Source organism: Podarcis raffonei, chromosome 7 (genome assembly GCF_027172205.1).
Source record: "Podarcis raffonei isolate rPodRaf1 chromosome 7, rPodRaf1.pri, whole genome shotgun sequence".
In the NCBI taxonomy this organism is placed as follows: Eukaryota; Metazoa; Chordata; class Lepidosauria; order Squamata; family Lacertidae; genus Podarcis; species Podarcis raffonei.
In genome coordinates, this window is record NC_070608.1 from 18,528,542 (window position 1) to 18,546,076 (window position 17,535).

A 17,535-nucleotide genomic window follows, 5' to 3' on the forward strand; every position below is an offset into this window, starting at 1 on the left:
ATAAAAATGCAAAGGAGATGAATTATCCTACCTGTTCTTCTTTTATAATCACCATCCCCTGCCCCTTTGGGCCTTTAAACAAACGTACTTATAAATCTTTCTCAACTGCCCTTCATCGAAATGAATTTCAGGGCAGTGTACAATGGGCACAATTAAAACTATTTGTACCGGACACAAATACAACAGAACAATAAAGCAACAGCATTTATAATGAGTTAGCAAACCAAGAGGTAGCACTATAATGGAGAATAATCGTAACCATTTACAATGCCTGGGCAATTTTTGCTTTTGCTTTTCATGTTTCAACATGGCACAGAAAAGATTCTAATGTCACCAATCAACCATGCTTTTTGGGGGGGAGCAGGATATTCCAGAATCAAGACACCATCCTAGATAAGCACGAGGACTGGGTCATTATGCACATGTCTCCATTTTCATCTGAGAAATTTTAAAACCACAAAAGAGGGAAAGCCTTGGATCCCTGGCAAAATATGAAATGTAGTTTCTTAACTGAACAGTAGAGAGCCCCCGTGAAGCAACTACGACCATTTAAATGCAGTAATGGTGCTGAATATAGAAGCAGTAATTAATGACAAGAGGGAGAGGGAACAAAACACTGTCTTGCACAGTTTTAGTAAGTGCTATAGATTTTCTCTCTGCTTCAGACCACTTTCTTCGCACTTTCACATTCCGAGGCCCGTACCCAGAACACATTGTTTCCGTTTGTTATCGTAAGTTTTTATTGAAAGCTTTTGGACCGAAAGCTCAGTAGGAACTAAACATTACAGTTAAATTTCAGGGGAGATAGGAAGCTGCCTTATAGCACACCTCACTCAATGGGTCCACCTCACTCAATATTGTCTACACTGGCTGGCAGTGGCTCTGCTTGGTTTCAAACAAAAGTCTCTCCTAGACCTGCATGGAGATTTTGGAGATTGAACCTGGGTCCCTCAGATGCTCTGCTACTGAGCTATGGTCCTGTTCATATCTCTCTCTCTCTCTCTCTCTCTCTCTCTCTCTCTCTCTCATTGTAGAGTTGGAAGAGACCCTAAGGACTCAAGTCCCAACCCTCTGCAATGCAGGAATATGTAGATGTCCCATATGGGGATTGAACCTGCACCCTTGGTCTTATCAGCCCCACACTGTAACCAGCTGAGCTATCCATCAACATAAGTAGCAAACAATATCACTTAAAAGACACAACTGAGATACTAGATATTTCATAGTATCTTTTGTGGATGATTTAGAGATAAAGATAAGAATTTAAGAATGACACTGCTAGATCAGACCAAAGGTTCATCTATTTAATTTATTTATTATTTTATTAGATTTATATACTGCCCTTCATCATGAGATCTCAGGGTGGTTCACAGAAAAATGAAAGCAGCAGCCCTCCACGCCCACCGAGGCATCCCAGGAAGCTGCATTCAACCATCATGACCAGCAGTCATTGATAGTTCCCATTCTCCATGAATTAATCTAACCTGCTATCTGAATTAGTGGCGCATGCGATATCTTGTGACAGTAAAATCCATACCTTAATTAAACACTGTGAAGAAGTATGCCCATTTGGCTGCCCTTGATCACCTGCCAATCTCATTAGATCCGTACTCTTCAACCTCATAGAATCAGAGAGTTGGAATGGACCCTGAAAATCATCTAATCTAACCCCCTGCATTGCAGGAATATGCAGCTGTCCCATAGGAGTACCAAACCTGCAACCTTGGCATTACCAGCACCACACTCTAGCCAACTGAGCTCACTGGCTAGCTGGGGTTGATGGGAGTTGTACTCCAACAACATCTGGGGATGTAAGTTTGAAGACCACTACAGTAGATGACTAGGAGCTCTAGTATTATGAAAAGGGGAGGAATATCCCAACTATTAGTATATTTATAAACTTCCATAAATTTCCCACCCCACCCTACATAGATGCCTTTCCTCATAGGGGAAAATGCTTCATCACCTCTGAGCTTTCTAGCTCTACAACTCTGCAAAAACTCAGAGTCTGATTAAGGAAAATTTAAAAGAGATGCGGCCTGATTTTCAATTCCACTTTACAAGCAAGAACAGACAGATTAAATTAGAGCATCAACATCAATTCCTATAAAGGGACCAAAGTTCATTACCCACTGTTGAGTATGGTATCTACTGCCATCCTTCTTCAAGAAACGTATCTTATTGGTAAGAAGACAGGTCTGCCCCAAGATCCTAAAGTGTTGTTGTTGTTTAGTTGTTTAGTCGTGTCCGACTCTTTGTGACCCCATGGACCAGAGCACGCCAGGCACTCCTGTCTTCCACTGCCTCTTGCAGTTTGGTCAAACTCATGCTAGTAGCTTCGAAAACACTGTCCAACCATCTCGTCCTCTGTCGTTCCCTTCTCCTTGTGCCCTCCATCTTTCCCAACATCAGGGTCTTTTCCAGGGAGTCTTCTCTTCACATGAGGTGGCCAAAGTATTGGAGCCTCAGCTTCACGATTTGTCCTTCCAGTGAGCACTCAGGGCTGATTTCCTTCAGAATGGATAGGTTTGATCTTCTTGCAGTCCATGGGACTCTCAAGAGTCTCCTCCAGCACCATAATTCAAAAGCATCTATTCTTCAGAGATCAGCCTTCTTTAAGATCCTAAAGTAGCTCAATTTAAATTACATTTTTTTTTTAGCCATCCTAGAAGAGGAGGCACTATCCCAAGCAACATCATCCAGAATGTCTTGCTTTGAGGAAGGCTGTCACTCCTGATAGCAAGGCAGAATGGGAGTGAAGATGTGCCGCTGCCACATTAGCAGTAGTAAAACATTTCAAAGTTAAGGAAGGTGATTGCTGGCTGTGCCTCACCTCAAATGGTACCATTTCCTGCACCAACTCTGGAACAGTTCCACGCTGTTTTGCTCATGCTCAAGCAGTCCCATGTTCATAATGAAAGCCAGAATTGTGAACCCCCAGCACCCAGTTAATTGGTATTCCTTGTATCATTGATTCTAGCCAGAGAAAATCTTTACTCTGTTCATAGTTTCCATCTAAAAGTATAATTGTGAGAGGTAGTTAATTTGAATGGCTTTAATTAATATTTACAAATAGGGGAATTTTTGCTAATTAAATGTTCTAAGGACGTTTGCCCATCTCCGTTAAGGGGAACTCTCTGGAGCATATTTTTACACTAGATTTTAGCTCAAAACTCCCATTGACATTAACAAGAGTCTCCATGCAGAACGAGAACGGAATAAGAAATGCAGAAGCATGCCAGAAATTTTATATCAGCAATTTGCCCTCGGAGTTTTATTACTGAATGCTTGGAGATAGTGCAGCTTGTACATTCTTGACTTCCATATGAAATGTTTAGGGGAGATATTTTGTTTCAGCCCAAAATAAACAATGAATATGTTAATTCCCCAAATCTATTCAGGTTGTATATATGACATGTAGAGATGGAGAATTTTAATACTACAATGGGGAAAATCTTTTTGTTTTTGTTTCCACAAAGGGAAGGATAGCAACCTTTCCCCAATATGTTCACTTTCCCCATTAGTCGAGCAGATGTGGGCCCATTTGATTGCTTTGATCCACAGAATTATCTTTTTTACAATTGCCACATAATGTTTGTTCTGCACCACCATTTTGGAGCATGACATTGGAAGCAGGAAGCTTGCTGTAGATGTGGAGGCTCCCCACACAATTAACTAACATGTTGAAGACCAGAGTTCAGCTCGCCACTCAACCATGAAGCTCACTGGGTGTCCTTCACTCACCAACTCCCAGCCTAACCCACCTCACAGGGTTGTTGTGAGGGCAAAATGGAAAGGAGAAAGAACCATGTCTGCCACCTTGAGCTCCTTGGAGGAAAAGTGGGGTATAAATACATGCATAATTAAGAAATGAAGTTGCACAGAGCAGACTCCCGCTTCAGAAGCTGGTTTCCTTATTAGTTATTTAACAAAATTTATGTACTGTTTGATTAGGGGTGGGGTTGCTGGTTTGTTTGTTTTTCTTGTTTTTTATTATGCATTTTGTGTTTTAAAGCTGTGAACAGCCCCGAGCTCTATGGATAAAGGGTAAAATGCAAATTAATGAAGAAGAAAACCTCTAGGCTGATTACAAAAAAAATCACATTTCTAATATAATGATTATGATAATAATTAACATAATAAGTTATGCCCCAGTATGGTAACAACGGGGTCAGGAGGAGACCCATGACTTTGGAGGTAGAACTCAATGCTCAACCCCAGAGCCCCTTTCACCACAGTTTTCCATGTGCAGAGTTGGTCATTATGGTCCAAACTATAGTTTCTCATGCCACATCATTAACCTCAAAAGATTGACATTGTTGGCTCTAAGGAGACCACTACAAAACATTTGTTACATGTACCTGGTGAGAAACTACAATTCGTTTGATACATAAGTCAGTAAGTGCTCTGGTTTCAGGTTAAGTAATTTTGAATCTGTTGGGTTCATGTAGTTCTTTTTCCTGTAGTAGTTGCTAGGTTTAATTTGTTTCAGATAAGTTATGTACCAAATTATTTTATAAGTTGAAACATTTAGAGAGCTTTTTTGGCAGATGCTAGAAGTATGGATTAATTAGTCAATGGTTCAAATCTTATCTAATGTACCAAGGGACTCTAGATTTTTATCTACTGTTTTGTTGCAAAAAAGAAGTTATAGAATGCATTTACTCATTAGACTTAGAATTTTTTCATTATAGCAAAACTATATTTCCATGTCCGTTGAAGGAAGGTTATTTATGGATCCACTAAGGAGTGGCATTGGGTTCACTTCATAAATTGCCTCTTAGGGAATGTTTTCATTTGACCAAAGGTTTTGTAAAATTACAGCTGTAAATCAGAGGCTCTTACTAAAGTTGAAAGGGAGAATCATGGGTGTTTTGTATTCAGTGGTCCTTGTTTTTCTGAGCTTGACTCTGAACTAAGGATTATGAGCCTCCGTGTTCTGCTTCAATACATGATATCCAATCACAGAGCATTTCAGGATTTCGACCACTGCCAATGGCCCTTAAACTCTGAGCAGCTTGGAAGTTTAGACAGCCAATCATGTTGAGAGTGGGAGTGGCCCATGCCTTCATAAATGTATATAAGCAGTCGCTTTGCCCTTGTTACCCAGTTCTGTTAGTTCAATAAAGGCTCTTGCTGTTATCACTGCATCTTGCTTCATGGGAACCCACCTACACTTCAATGAGAGTCTATGCTCTTCAAAACACTTGAGGCTCAACTGGACTCTGTAGGTTGCATCTATTTCTACCCTTCTATCTACAGAAGAGTATTTGATCAAATGAAGGCCTCTGCCAATAAAAGGAGTGGAAGGGACTTACAGCATTCCCCCCTTCATACTGCAACTTCTTATGCCATCTTTGATTCTGTTCTGGAGAGTCCTCCCACCCTTTAGAGCACTTTTATTTGGGGGGGGGGGATTTGGAGGACCACAATATGAAATTCACATGCCCTGGAGAAATATGTTGGCACATGTGTCTTGAACAGCAGCTTTCCTTTCTTGTCAGGGAAAATTACTTCTGAAGCAGAAGAGAATGTCATAAGCAGAAAGTGTGATAGTGAGTGGTATGGGGGTCAGCTGCTTATTTTATTTTATTTATTTTAAAAAGAACCTTCACCAACATAAGTGAAAGACTTTAAAGACATGTCCAAAATAGCTTTTTGGAATCCATCTCCAAATTGCATTTAACATAAAAAATAATAAATGTTTCATCACTGCTCTGTCTGTTGTGCTGGGGTCTTTCAGGAGGAAAGGCAGGATATAAATCAAATTTTAAAAAGATAAAAATAAAACTCTTACGAGAAATACAGATAGGCAGCTGACTTTCCTAAGCATTTCCTGGAATGTTCACTATCAACACTTATTAAAACTTAATTTATGGGCTGGAAGGGATAAAAATTATGCTTTCAGAACTAGTCATACTTTAACTGTGTATGGTGTCTAATGAAGTAAGGGGATGGATTGATGAGGTTTGGGGAGATAAATTACTACATCTGCTAGATGCAATTAGAATTTACAGTACGTTCAAAGTCTCTGTACAAACACATTTAATTAATGGATTGAGTCTAATTATTTGTGCTTGGGGCTCAGTATTGTATCTCAGGTGAAAAGTAATTGGTGAAAAAAAGACTACAAGCTAGTTTCCTTTTCTCCATTCTAATTAGTTGTGGGAATTAATATTTTTAAGAACAAATAGAGAGTTTCACAATTCAGAGAAAGCTTTTGTGTTTGTGGCACGTGATTTTGAGTATGTCTGCACTATATAGTTGCCGCTGCTCATTGCACATCATGGAATTAGGCTTGCTATGTCTATGTTGTGATGCATAGCAGCTCTTCAATGGTGTGGTACCACCCACAATGACAAGATTTGGCATTATATTACTTTCGGCTTTTCAAAAGTTATGCAATATTATTGTTGTTGTCATTTAGTCGTGTCCGACTCTTCATGGACAACTCCTGTCTTCCACTGCCTCCCGCAGCTTGGTCAAACTCATGCTCGCAGCTTAGAGAACACTGTCCAACCATCTCATCCTCTGTGGTCCCCTTCTCCTTGTGCCCTCCATCTTTCCCAACATCAGGGTCTTTTCCAGGGAGTCTTCTCTTCTCATGAGGTGGCCAAAGTATTGGAGCCTCAGCTTCAGCATCTGTCCTTCCATTGAGCACTCAGGGCTGATTTCCTTCAGAATGGATAGGTTTGATCTTCTTGCAGTTCATGGGACTCTCAAGAGTCTCCTCCAGCACCATAGTTCAAAAGCATCAATTCTTCAGCGATCGGCCTTCTTTATAGTCCAGCTTTCACTTCCATACATCACTACTGGGAAAACCATAGCTTTTACTATATGGACCTTTGTTGGCAAGGTGATGTCTCTGCTTTTTAAGATGCTGTCATCACTTCTCTTCCAAGAAGCAGACGTCTTTTAATTTCATGACCGCTGTCACCATCTGCAGTGATCATGGAGCCCAAGAAAGTAAAATCTCTCACTGCCTCCATTTCTTCTCCTTCTATTTGCCAGGAGGTGATGGGACCAGTGGTTATGATCTTAGTTTTTTTCAATAGTGAGCTTCAGGCCATATTTTGCGCTCTCCTCTTTCACTCTCATTAAGAGGTTCTTTATTACATCACACCAACTTCTCTTGCTTCTGCTGGTCCTGCTTGGACAGAAATCAAGCAAATCTGACCCTGTGCTTGGAATTCTTTTCCTTTGCTCTTCCAGAATTAGGGGTAAAAACTTCAGTTGGTTTACTTGGTACATTAATCAACTGCATTTGAGTATTACTATAATGGGGGAATGAAATGGAAGTTGGCCTGTCTTTCCAACAATATTCTAGTTTTGATGTCTTGCTTTCCAATCTCCAGTGCATAATATGGCAATTAGCAGCGCACTGCAGACCTTTGTGCTCCTCTCTTTCCCATTGTGTTTTCCCTCTCCCCCCCACACACCATTAGTGAAAAATAGTGATGAGCGAAAATTATTCCACATATACTCTAGGCAGGGTACTGCAGTAGGCCCACTTGCAGATGTGTGTTTACCACCCAAATCAGGAGTTAGGGTTGGCATCTTGCTGATTGCTCTGTTTAGCCAATGCTTTTGATACATACCACAGTATACTTCCTGACATGCTGCTTATTGGGGATGAAATCCCTGTGGCTGCTGGGGCATGGTGCTCTCTCTGTCTCAGTTGCAATTCCAGCAGCCCTCAAAAGAACTCATTTCACAACAGCCTTTGTGGTGTACCTCCTAATGTACTGCTTATCATGGGGAGAAGGAAGAATGGCTCCTTTTGAAGACCTCTGCACACCTGCACACCTGCGCATCTGAACCTGCCACTGTCTGGCATGGAAGGGAAGTAAAAGGATGCAGCTTATCTTAGGGGTAAGAGTAGCAGGGGTGAGGGCAGGAATTTTTCTAAGCTCCTAGTTCTCAGGAATGATCCAAGGTCTTCCAGGTTTAAAAATGAAAATTGGTGTCAAAACAGGGAGAACTTGGGGGAAGTTACCAATCTCTCATTTTATTTTATTTAAATATGAGGCCAGTAAACCTCTGAAATGACAAAATGATGCCAAATCCATAGATTTTTCTCTAAGGAATCCACATAACATATTCCTGCAATTAAAACAATTTTCACATTCCATGCACTTGGAAGTCTGCATTGGTGAGCCTCACTAGCAAGCAAAATATATAAAATATCTGCTACTTAAGGATAAAAGAAATTTTTAGAAAACCAGTGAATGACCCACTTTTAGCTGATATGCCCGCTAATGAAACATTGTATGCCCAATAGACCAGAAGAAGGAAATGGCTTCAACCATAGAAGTTGTTTCCCCTTATTTATATATCTGTAGTACTTACAGGAAAGGATGTTTTCCCTGCTTTTATAGGTTAAATAAAATTGTTACTGGCATCTCTTACCGAAAGGTGGAGTCCAGAGTATATGGGGGAAAATGAATACTGAGCTACCTACTAGCAGGAGTGAATGATTATGCAATCTGATATTCTCTGAATTAACGAGTAAATTCTTTTAAATATATTGGCAATTATGTTGACAGAGCCGTAATAAAACAGGGAGGAACCGGAGAATGAATGAAAATTAAATATTGTGAGCCAAGAATTCAGATAATGGAATCTAGTCTATTACATTGACTTCTGTGGAGCTAGGCCAAATGATTCCACCAACTTCATCACTTTTTTTCCCATTAGAGCCAGCAATCCATTGGCAATAAGCAATCAGATGTGGCAGAACCTCTAACGTGCTCACATATTATTTTGGAGAGCACAGTCGGAAGAGAAAGAAAGGAGAATGCTGTCAGCTGATGGTGGCTGAGATCAATGCAGCTACTTTAGATGTGCTTTGAGGGTTTTCACTTGCCCTGAGTGAGTCCCCCCCTTTTTTCTTTTACTTTAAGCAGAAGAACTTTGCTCCATGGCCTGCTTGTGTTTTAGAAATGCACCTCCAAAGTCATAGAATCATAGAATCATAGAGTTGGAAGAGACCACAAGGGCCATCGAGTCCAACCCCCTGCCAAGCAGGAAACACCATCAGAGCACTCCTGACATATGGTTGTCAAGCCTCTGCTTAAAGACCTCCAAAGGAGGAGACTCCACCACACTCCTTGGCAGCAAATTCCACTGTCGAACAGTTCTTACTGTCAGGAAGTTCTTCCTAATATTTAGGTGGAATCTTCTTTCTTGTAGTTTGGATCCATTGCTCCGTGTCCGCTTCTCTGGAGCAGCAGAAAACAACCTTTCTACCTCCTCTATGTGACATCCTTTTATATATTTGAACATGGCTATCATATCACCCCTTAACCTCCTCTTCTCCAGGCTAAACATGCCCATCTCCCTTAGCCGTTCCTCATAAGGCATCATTTCCAGGCCTTTGACCATTTTGGTTGCCCTCCTCTGGACACGTTCCAGTTTGTCAGTGTCTTTCTTGAACTGTGGTGCCCAGAACTGGACACAGTACTCCAGGTGAGGTCTGACCAGAGCAGAATACAGTGGCACTATTACTTCTCCTTCTAGCAGGCAGAACTAGTTATAAATGACAGGATTCACCTAATGAGTCATGTACACTCATACTCCTTTATACTCCTAGTGCAAGCCCTTGGACAGTGGGGCTTCCCGCTCTCCTTCCTCCATGCCCCATGGTGCCCCCAAAAGATGACTTGGTGTGTGGGAGAACCCCAAGAACAGTCGGGAGGAGCAGAGGGAAAACCATTTCATCTAGCAAACTGCAGGAGCGTTCGTCATAGCACAATGAATTTTCACCTTTATACTCCTAGTCAATATCATTACTAAACCGATTTAAATTCTCTATGTCCAAGATGTAATCCTCATTGAACCAGGGTGCATTCCCAGCCCAGTGGGTACAGGATTGCACCTTTACAGCACAATTCTATATGTATCTATTCAGAATAAAGCACCATTGAACTCAGCGACGCAGCGGGTGGGCATAGGAATGGGACCTTTCTTATTTACAATTGTGTTTTGAAAGTTACAAGGGTGTTTTTTTAATACTGCACTTTATCATGATTGCTTCCAAGGTGGTTTTCAACAACAGAAGAATGAAAACAAAATTTTAAATACAATATACTAAAGCAGACCATAAATAAAAGCAGCAGGTGGAAAAATCAGGTGCATGGCTGAGTGAATAGCAAGGTTATAGCCTGACATCTAAATGATAACAGCTTTGATTCCTTGGGGAGATAATTCCATAACTCTATCCATTGGTGACATCAGCCTTGCTGAAGCATTTGGAGAAGGACATTTTCGGATGACCTTAGCTTTTGGGCAGGTTGATATGGAAATAGGTTTTCCTTCAGTGTAATACCTCAGATTATAATTTATACACTTTGTGAGTTCCCAGCCAAGTACAAAAAAACAAAAGGATTAAAAGGTGTTAAAATCTTGCTGTTTAAATGTATGGCCATCATTGGACAAAAAGCAGCCACTGGTGTTATGTGGTTTATCGTTAAACTTGTGTGGTTGCTTTTTCTTCTTGGTGTAATTGGCTTGTTGGTCACTGCAGACTAAAAAACAAAGTGTTGGTGTCTCAGTTTTCATTACTTGCTAATTACTTGTATCTCTGACCCTTATTTTTCTGGCTGCAGGGGAAAAAAGGGGAAATAGTTCAAAAGGTTAATTATTCTCAGTACACTTCTTTTATCTGTCTTCAGTACTCAAGGTCCTGATTTATCTCCTGTGGGGCTTCTGTAGAGCTGCAATATTACTCCCTAAAATGCATCATAATTTCTTTAGCTAGTAGAAATTGACTCTACTTGATTGTTGCCCTGAACTCTTTTATGAAAGCTATAAAGGAATTGTTTAGATTACTTGTTTTGGTTTATTGAGTTGGCTTCACCCATTTTTTTTTTTTTACCACTGTCTATACTGTGACATTATGCATCATATCAGAGACCTTTCCCCCTAAGAACGGATTGTCACATAGTCCAGGCAGCGACCATTTTAGGCACGTCCAACATGTCTGCGACCGCGCATACATGCATTGCGCCAAACCTGGAAGTGACCCGAAAACATCACAAAAAGTGACAGAATGGGGCAGGGGCAAAACGGGGTGTTTGCAGGCTTTTTCAATGGTGTTTCAAATATATGTTATTTCACTTATGTTCTCTTGTAGTAATGATGATCCATTTCTTCTTTTACAGAATTACAGAGCAGTTCTTGTGGAAATCCTGGAGTCCCACCTAAAGGCGTCTTGTATGGTACAAGGTTTGATGTTGGTGACAAAATCCGCTACAGCTGTGTGACAGGATACATCTTGGATGGACACCCCCAGCTCACCTGTATAGCTAACTCAGTCAACACAGCATCCTGGGATTTTCCAGTTCCTATCTGCAGAGGTAAGATTAAAGAGCAATTTCTATTCAAAGGGAAGCATTTCAAAGTACCACTGACTTCAGTGGAAGGAGACATGATTAACTCCACTGAAACCACCGATAACAAGAAAGTGATTGACTTTGGTTGGATTGTATCCCTTATTTTTTTCATACAATGTACTTACTTTTGGTTACCATCTCACGAGCAGAAATAGCTGCTTCTAGAACACAACTGGGGAAAATTCACTGCGAATGAAAAATTGTGTTTGTTAGTATTTCTGATCAGATTCCAGTATTTTCGTACACTCCTCTGAACTATAATGCCAGCATTTATTTATTCTAACTAAAAAAAAGGAAACCTTCACTGCCATGTTTGATTTGACAAAATCAATCAATCATCATATTAAAATAGGTCCCTCACAGGCCAATGCATTTAAAGAATATTACTTAAGAGATGCATAAAACATAACAATGTGTCAGTTTTCGCCAACTGTTAGGCCAATAAAAATCATTTGTGGTGGTTAAAACCCATCAAAATAAATAGCTATTATAAAACAAAGCCATAAAGCCTCTTACACTCTGAATAAAAACGCACATAAAAATATTTAAAAGCTTCATTTGCAACCAAGCTCACTTTCACTATCTGTTCCTGGGTTTTTACCAGCTATGTATGCAAAAGATAACAATAAAAAGTGACTGCTGAAGTGATTTGCATATGTGTTTCAATCGTATGATCCCCTACCCCTTTTAAGCTAATATATTTGAAATTAGGGCTGCACACCTGACTTAAGACTTAAATAAGCTCAAGCCCAGCCACATGGGTTTTAGATCTGAATCCAATACTCATCAGATTCCAGCTTTTAATGACTGTTTAATGAGTGAAGCTCTATACTGATAGGCCTAAGTTAGTAAGGGAGTTAACCATGTATGTGCTACAGCAGGGGTGGGTAATCTCTGTCCTGGGAGCTGATCCACCCCTACTCCCAAGTGTATATTATAAAAACTCTGCTCAGTTCAGCATCCTGATGGGGATGCAAATTCTCACTCACCAGTCCCCAGTCATTTCATTGATTGATCAAGGAGAAGAAGCAAGAATCCTCTTCCTCAGCTGATTTACACAGACTGGCATGCAGACCCTGGAGGGCTCACCAAGGGTGAATGCAGCCTTCATACTGAAAAAGTTAGCCACTCCTGTGTTAGGAAGAATTGTGCTTCATTTGCTGGATGGGAACAAGAAATTCAGTTCCAGGATGCAAATAGCTGCAAGACTGGGAGGTGGTATGGTAAAGATCTAGCAGAAACAGCGGAGAGATATTGATAAGTAAGAGCCTAGAAACAAAGCAAAATGGGGTGAAAGTCATTTGAGAAATACTCATTATTAGTACAAGATATTTATGGATAAAAAGGTAAAGGACCCGTGACAGTTAAGTTACGTTGCGAATGACTCTGGGGTTGCGGCGCTCATCTCGCTTCTCTGGCCGAGGGAGCTAACGTTTGTCCGCAGTTTTTCCAGGTCATGTGGCCAGCATGACTAAGCCACTGTTGGTGAAACCAGAGGAGCGCACGGAAACACTGTTTACCTTCCCGCTGGAGTGGTACCTATTGATCTACTTGCACTTTGATGTGCTTTTTAACTGCTAGGTTGGCAGGAGCTGGGACCGAGCAACGGGAGCTCATCCTGTTGTGGGGATTTTAATCGCCGCCCTTCCGATCGGGAAGCCCTAGGCTCAGTGGTTTAGACCACAGTGCTACCCGTGTCTCACAATTCTCAAACCTGGGAGCCAGTGTAGATCCTTTAGGACTGGTGTTATATAGTCCCGGTGACCGCTCCCAGTCACAAAATAGAACTAATACTATTTGTTCTAGACATACAGTGCTCTGACTAAAACTGTTTCCACTGGAACAGCTGCAAAAGGCTTATCTGTGGCTGAGCTCGTTTATTTTACATACTTGTGAAAATGCGGTTGCCCTTGGAAATTTGAGAAAACTTACTCACAGAACCATTTTATCCTTTTATGACACTTAACATCTATCTGCATATATACCCACCTATCAAAAATGAGATGCTCACATGACAAAAACAAGGAACGCACCCTTGCAATAGGCTCACTAGACAAGCTACATCTGCATATACCCTTAAACAGAATCAATTTTATCAGGCCTCTTGCCACTTAATAGCACACTGCTTTATTTATACAATGTGTGGCTTTGCTGGAGGTTATTGAGGGTGATTACTCTGTAATGAGCTCCTTATTACTTTCCTCCAGTTTCTGGTGAAGATCCTCCTTGATTAAATTATCATCCATAGGGAGTTTCATTTGTCAATGTCCTAAAACTCCCTATGAATGAACTTTTAATTAAGGAAGGAGCATCTTTGCTTTTTCATAATCTACAAACCTGTGTGTCTACTTGAGCCAAGTGTTGGTAGTTCTGAGTTCAAGGAAAAGTTGATTAAATAATTGCAGGTGATTGGCAATCTCTCCTTCTGGTAAACAGTGTCCACCCCTTGCTTATGGTTTGTGAAGGAGGATGAAGAAGATATCATTCTCGGCTCCATACATTACATAAATTTACTATGTTGTCAGAGTGAACTCAATGCTCCAAGCACTTTGCATGACTTATTCTGTAAAATAAACTGTAAGATAGTACGTCTAATTGTCCAGTAGCACCTTAAAGACCATATAAGTTTGTTCTGTGTATAAGCTTTTGTGTGCATGCACACTTCTTCAGATACACAGGAAAGCTTATACGCAGAACAAACTTAGTTGGTCTCTAAGATGCTACTGGACAATTTTTTTTATTTATTTTGACTGCGTCAGACCAACACGGCTATCTACCTGAATGTAAGATATTATGTTGTATTAATATGTGAGCTGTTGCTAAATACATGTTTAGAGTGGGTAGGTGGGGGAACATGTGAACTTCCAGAGGTTGTTGGCCACCAGCTCCCATCAGACCAAGCCAACATGGTCAATGATCAAGTATGATGAGAGTGGCACTTCAGCAACATCTAGCAGACCACATGTTTTCTACCCCTGATTAATAGGTTTAGAGATTACCTACTGAAAATGGTGTACTGCTTCTTTAAAAAAAAGTACTTTGATCTGGTGGGTATCCATATGCATGTTGGCTGTGAAATGCAACATGCTCATTATCCTTTGGCTTTGCCTTATTTATTAAAAACATTCATAGGCTGTCATTAAGGGTTGAAACCTTCCAATAAAATATATAAGGTAAGTTATAAAAGAAGCAGCATTCAACCAACAAAATCTAACCCTGAAATAACCTCAACAGAACCAGCCACAGTACTAAAAGAATAGACTATCCCATCCTGTAAACTTCCTGACTCCAATAAATAACCACTGCTCACTCTCAGTAAGCAGCCATTGGGAAGCCGGGTGCACAGTGTAACCGGCAATGTTACAATGGACTCTTGAGGCTGAATCTGCACAGGGGATCAAAATATCAGATTTCCACTGCCCATAGACTACTGCTGCTGATCAATTTATGTGGAGAGGGGGTGAAGAGATCTCCTGGGCTAAACCCACCCAGCACTGTCACCACCCACTGCTGCCATCAGAGTGACTTTGGGGCAGTCGTGATCTATGAGCCTAACCTACTACACAGAGAGTTCTTGCAAGATAAAATCAGGATAGCCTGATCCTTCCCTGAGATCCTGCCCTTGGAGAAAGGGTGGGATACAAATGTGAATGATGAATAAGGAGTTGGAATTTATTCTGTCCTGTTGCTGCTTGCTTTCAGTTCAATATCCAAACAACCAATAGTAGCAAACAAATTCATTAACTCTCAATATTCTTGTCATGCAAGAACGGTAATAACTTTAAAAACTTCCACTTCTTACCAGATCAACTTGAACTGCCAGTGTTCATTAAAATAATGTAATTTTATTGGGTTTATTAGAAATGCAAAAAAAGGAGAGAGGTTTAATTGAAGGTAGAACGATTTAGATTTATTGTGTTGTGAAGTGGTCAATTACATTGTGCATTGCCCATGACCAGTTTTTAAATACATTTTTCTCTCCTGACATATTAATTTTGATTGGGGCATTTTTAACAGTGAAACATGACAGCAGCTTCATCATATCACCTTTTACTTTTGAGATAGTGTAGAAATTGCAGGCTGCAACGTGCTGCAGAGTGGTGGAAATGATTCACGGAAGGCTAATAAATAAGGTCATAGTTATATATAATATTGTCACTCTGCAAAGGTTATATTAATTAGATGGTTTGATAATCAGGGATAATATTCTGACTTTTATTTTTTAAAAGGTTGCTCTATTTATAGACAAAAGCAGCAGCTAGCTCATCAAATAATATTATATTTCCTTCATTTTGAAGATGCATTTTAATTTTGATTCATTGTCAAAAAGCAGTTTGGCCCTGCTTCTTTCACTAAAAGACAGTGGGCATGATCCAGCTATTTGTCTCAGTGTTTAGGTCTTTCATTGGGATTTTTAAGGTGCTTAGCTTCAACTAAATTGTGTTCATAAGACTGAAAGAAGAGCCCTGTTAGATCAGTCCAAAGGCCTATCAAGTATAGCTGTCAACTTACAGATTTGAAAATAAGGGACCAGCAGCCTCGAAAATAAGGGATCAGCAGCTAAAATAAGGGATTTTCCAAGCACAGGTATGTTCAACTTCTGAGCCCCTTCAAGCCAAAGGCAGAAAGCCCAGCCAGCAGCCAAACAAAGCCTCAAGTGGTGGTTCCCACAGCGCAGCAACCTGGCAAAGGGGATGCAGCAAGGAAAACCACAGTCACCTCTCCGCTGGGAAGCGCTGAGCAAAGGCGAGTCCGATTTGATTGGCACAAGGCATGCAAGCTCCACCCCCCAGTCATTCTTAGACTCCTTATTGGGTGAGCAACGCAGCCAAGCAACACAGTTGGAGCCTCCCTCCTCCCTGGCCGGCAGGGAGGGAGGGAGAGGAGCTGCTTCCTTTGAAACCCAGGAAATTTAAGGGACATCATCAATAAGGGACAGCAGTGGGACACAGTGCTGGGATAAGGGACTTTCCCGCCAAATAAGGGACGGTTGACAGCTATGCTATCAAGCCCAGTGTTACGTTCTTGCAGTTGCCAACCAGATTCCTCAGATAAGCCCACACGTAGGACAGAAAGTCAGAAGCACCCTTGCAGTCAGCTGGTATTCAGAAGCATACTGTTTCTGATTCTGGACATAATACACAGCCATCATGACAAGTAGACAGTGATAGCCTTCTCCTCCATGAATTTGATTGATCCTCTTCTGAAGCCAGATGGGCGGGGTATGAATAATAAATTATTATTATTATTAAACCCACTACTGTATCTTGTGGTAGCAAATTCCATAGTTTAATTATGCACCATGTGAATAATAATAAAAATGTCTGCCTTGAACCTTCCAAGATTTGGCTTCATTGGACGGCCCCAGGTGCTAGTATTGTAAAAGTTGGAATAAATGTCTCTTTATAACATATAAAAAGGCATGCTATTTAGGGGAAATTGCTTGCAAAAAAAGTAAATAGTATGCAGTATTGCATACAAATTGTTTATATTATGGAAAATGCACACTTTTTTAAAAAAAGGAGTGGACTTTTTATTTTTAAAAATCACGAACTGGTGAATAAATGTGGCAAACAGAAAAACTGAGAAAACAGAAAAACTGGGAAGAATGGTTAAAACAACATTGAAACCGTTTTAAGACCCGAAACACTTTGGCAAGGACTTATTGGGTGTTTCCCAAATGGTGCACATATAATCCATTGAACAGCTTGAGAATCTGGTTGATATGCAAATAGTTTAAAGTCCTTTCCCTTATTGGTTGCTAGTACTCTCAAAAAATGCTACCCACTTTGTTTCTCTGCTTCTATCAGTGCAAGGTGAGAAATGATTTCTGTTTTATGTCTTGCATTTCATAGCAGTATGTTATTTAGTATCTAGGGATTGCTTTTTATTTTGTGGCACTACACACACTTTATTCACTTGCTCTTTATGTGGCAGACATTTTATAGCTGTAATAAAATGAAATTTAAATTCGTTCTACGATGGTAGCATATTGACAAACAAAAAATGCACTCTCTTGTTCTTTTTCTTCTTCCAGAAACTTTTCAAATATGGGAAAAGCAGAGCAAAAAAAGCTTTAATGTCAAAATGTTGCCTGGTTTGGGCCAGCTAGTTTATCATAAAGAATGCAGAGAAATGCCAC

The 17,535-nt window shown here is 40.4% G+C and overlaps 1 protein-coding gene across 4 annotated transcripts in view; it reads left to right on the plus strand.

Annotated features, from left to right (window-relative positions):
- Nucleotides 1-17,535, plus strand: part of CSMD3 (CUB and Sushi multiple domains 3) — a 594,298-nt gene that overhangs the window by 156,824 nt on the left and 419,939 nt on the right. For all 4 annotated transcript variants that reach the window (XM_053395420.1, XM_053395417.1, XM_053395418.1 and 1 more), the window contains exon 4: nt 11,163-11,357. In XM_053395420.1, coding sequence (XP_053251395.1) covers nt 11,163-11,357 — 195 coding nt within the window. The remainder of the gene's footprint in view (nt 1-11,162; nt 11,358-17,535) is intronic.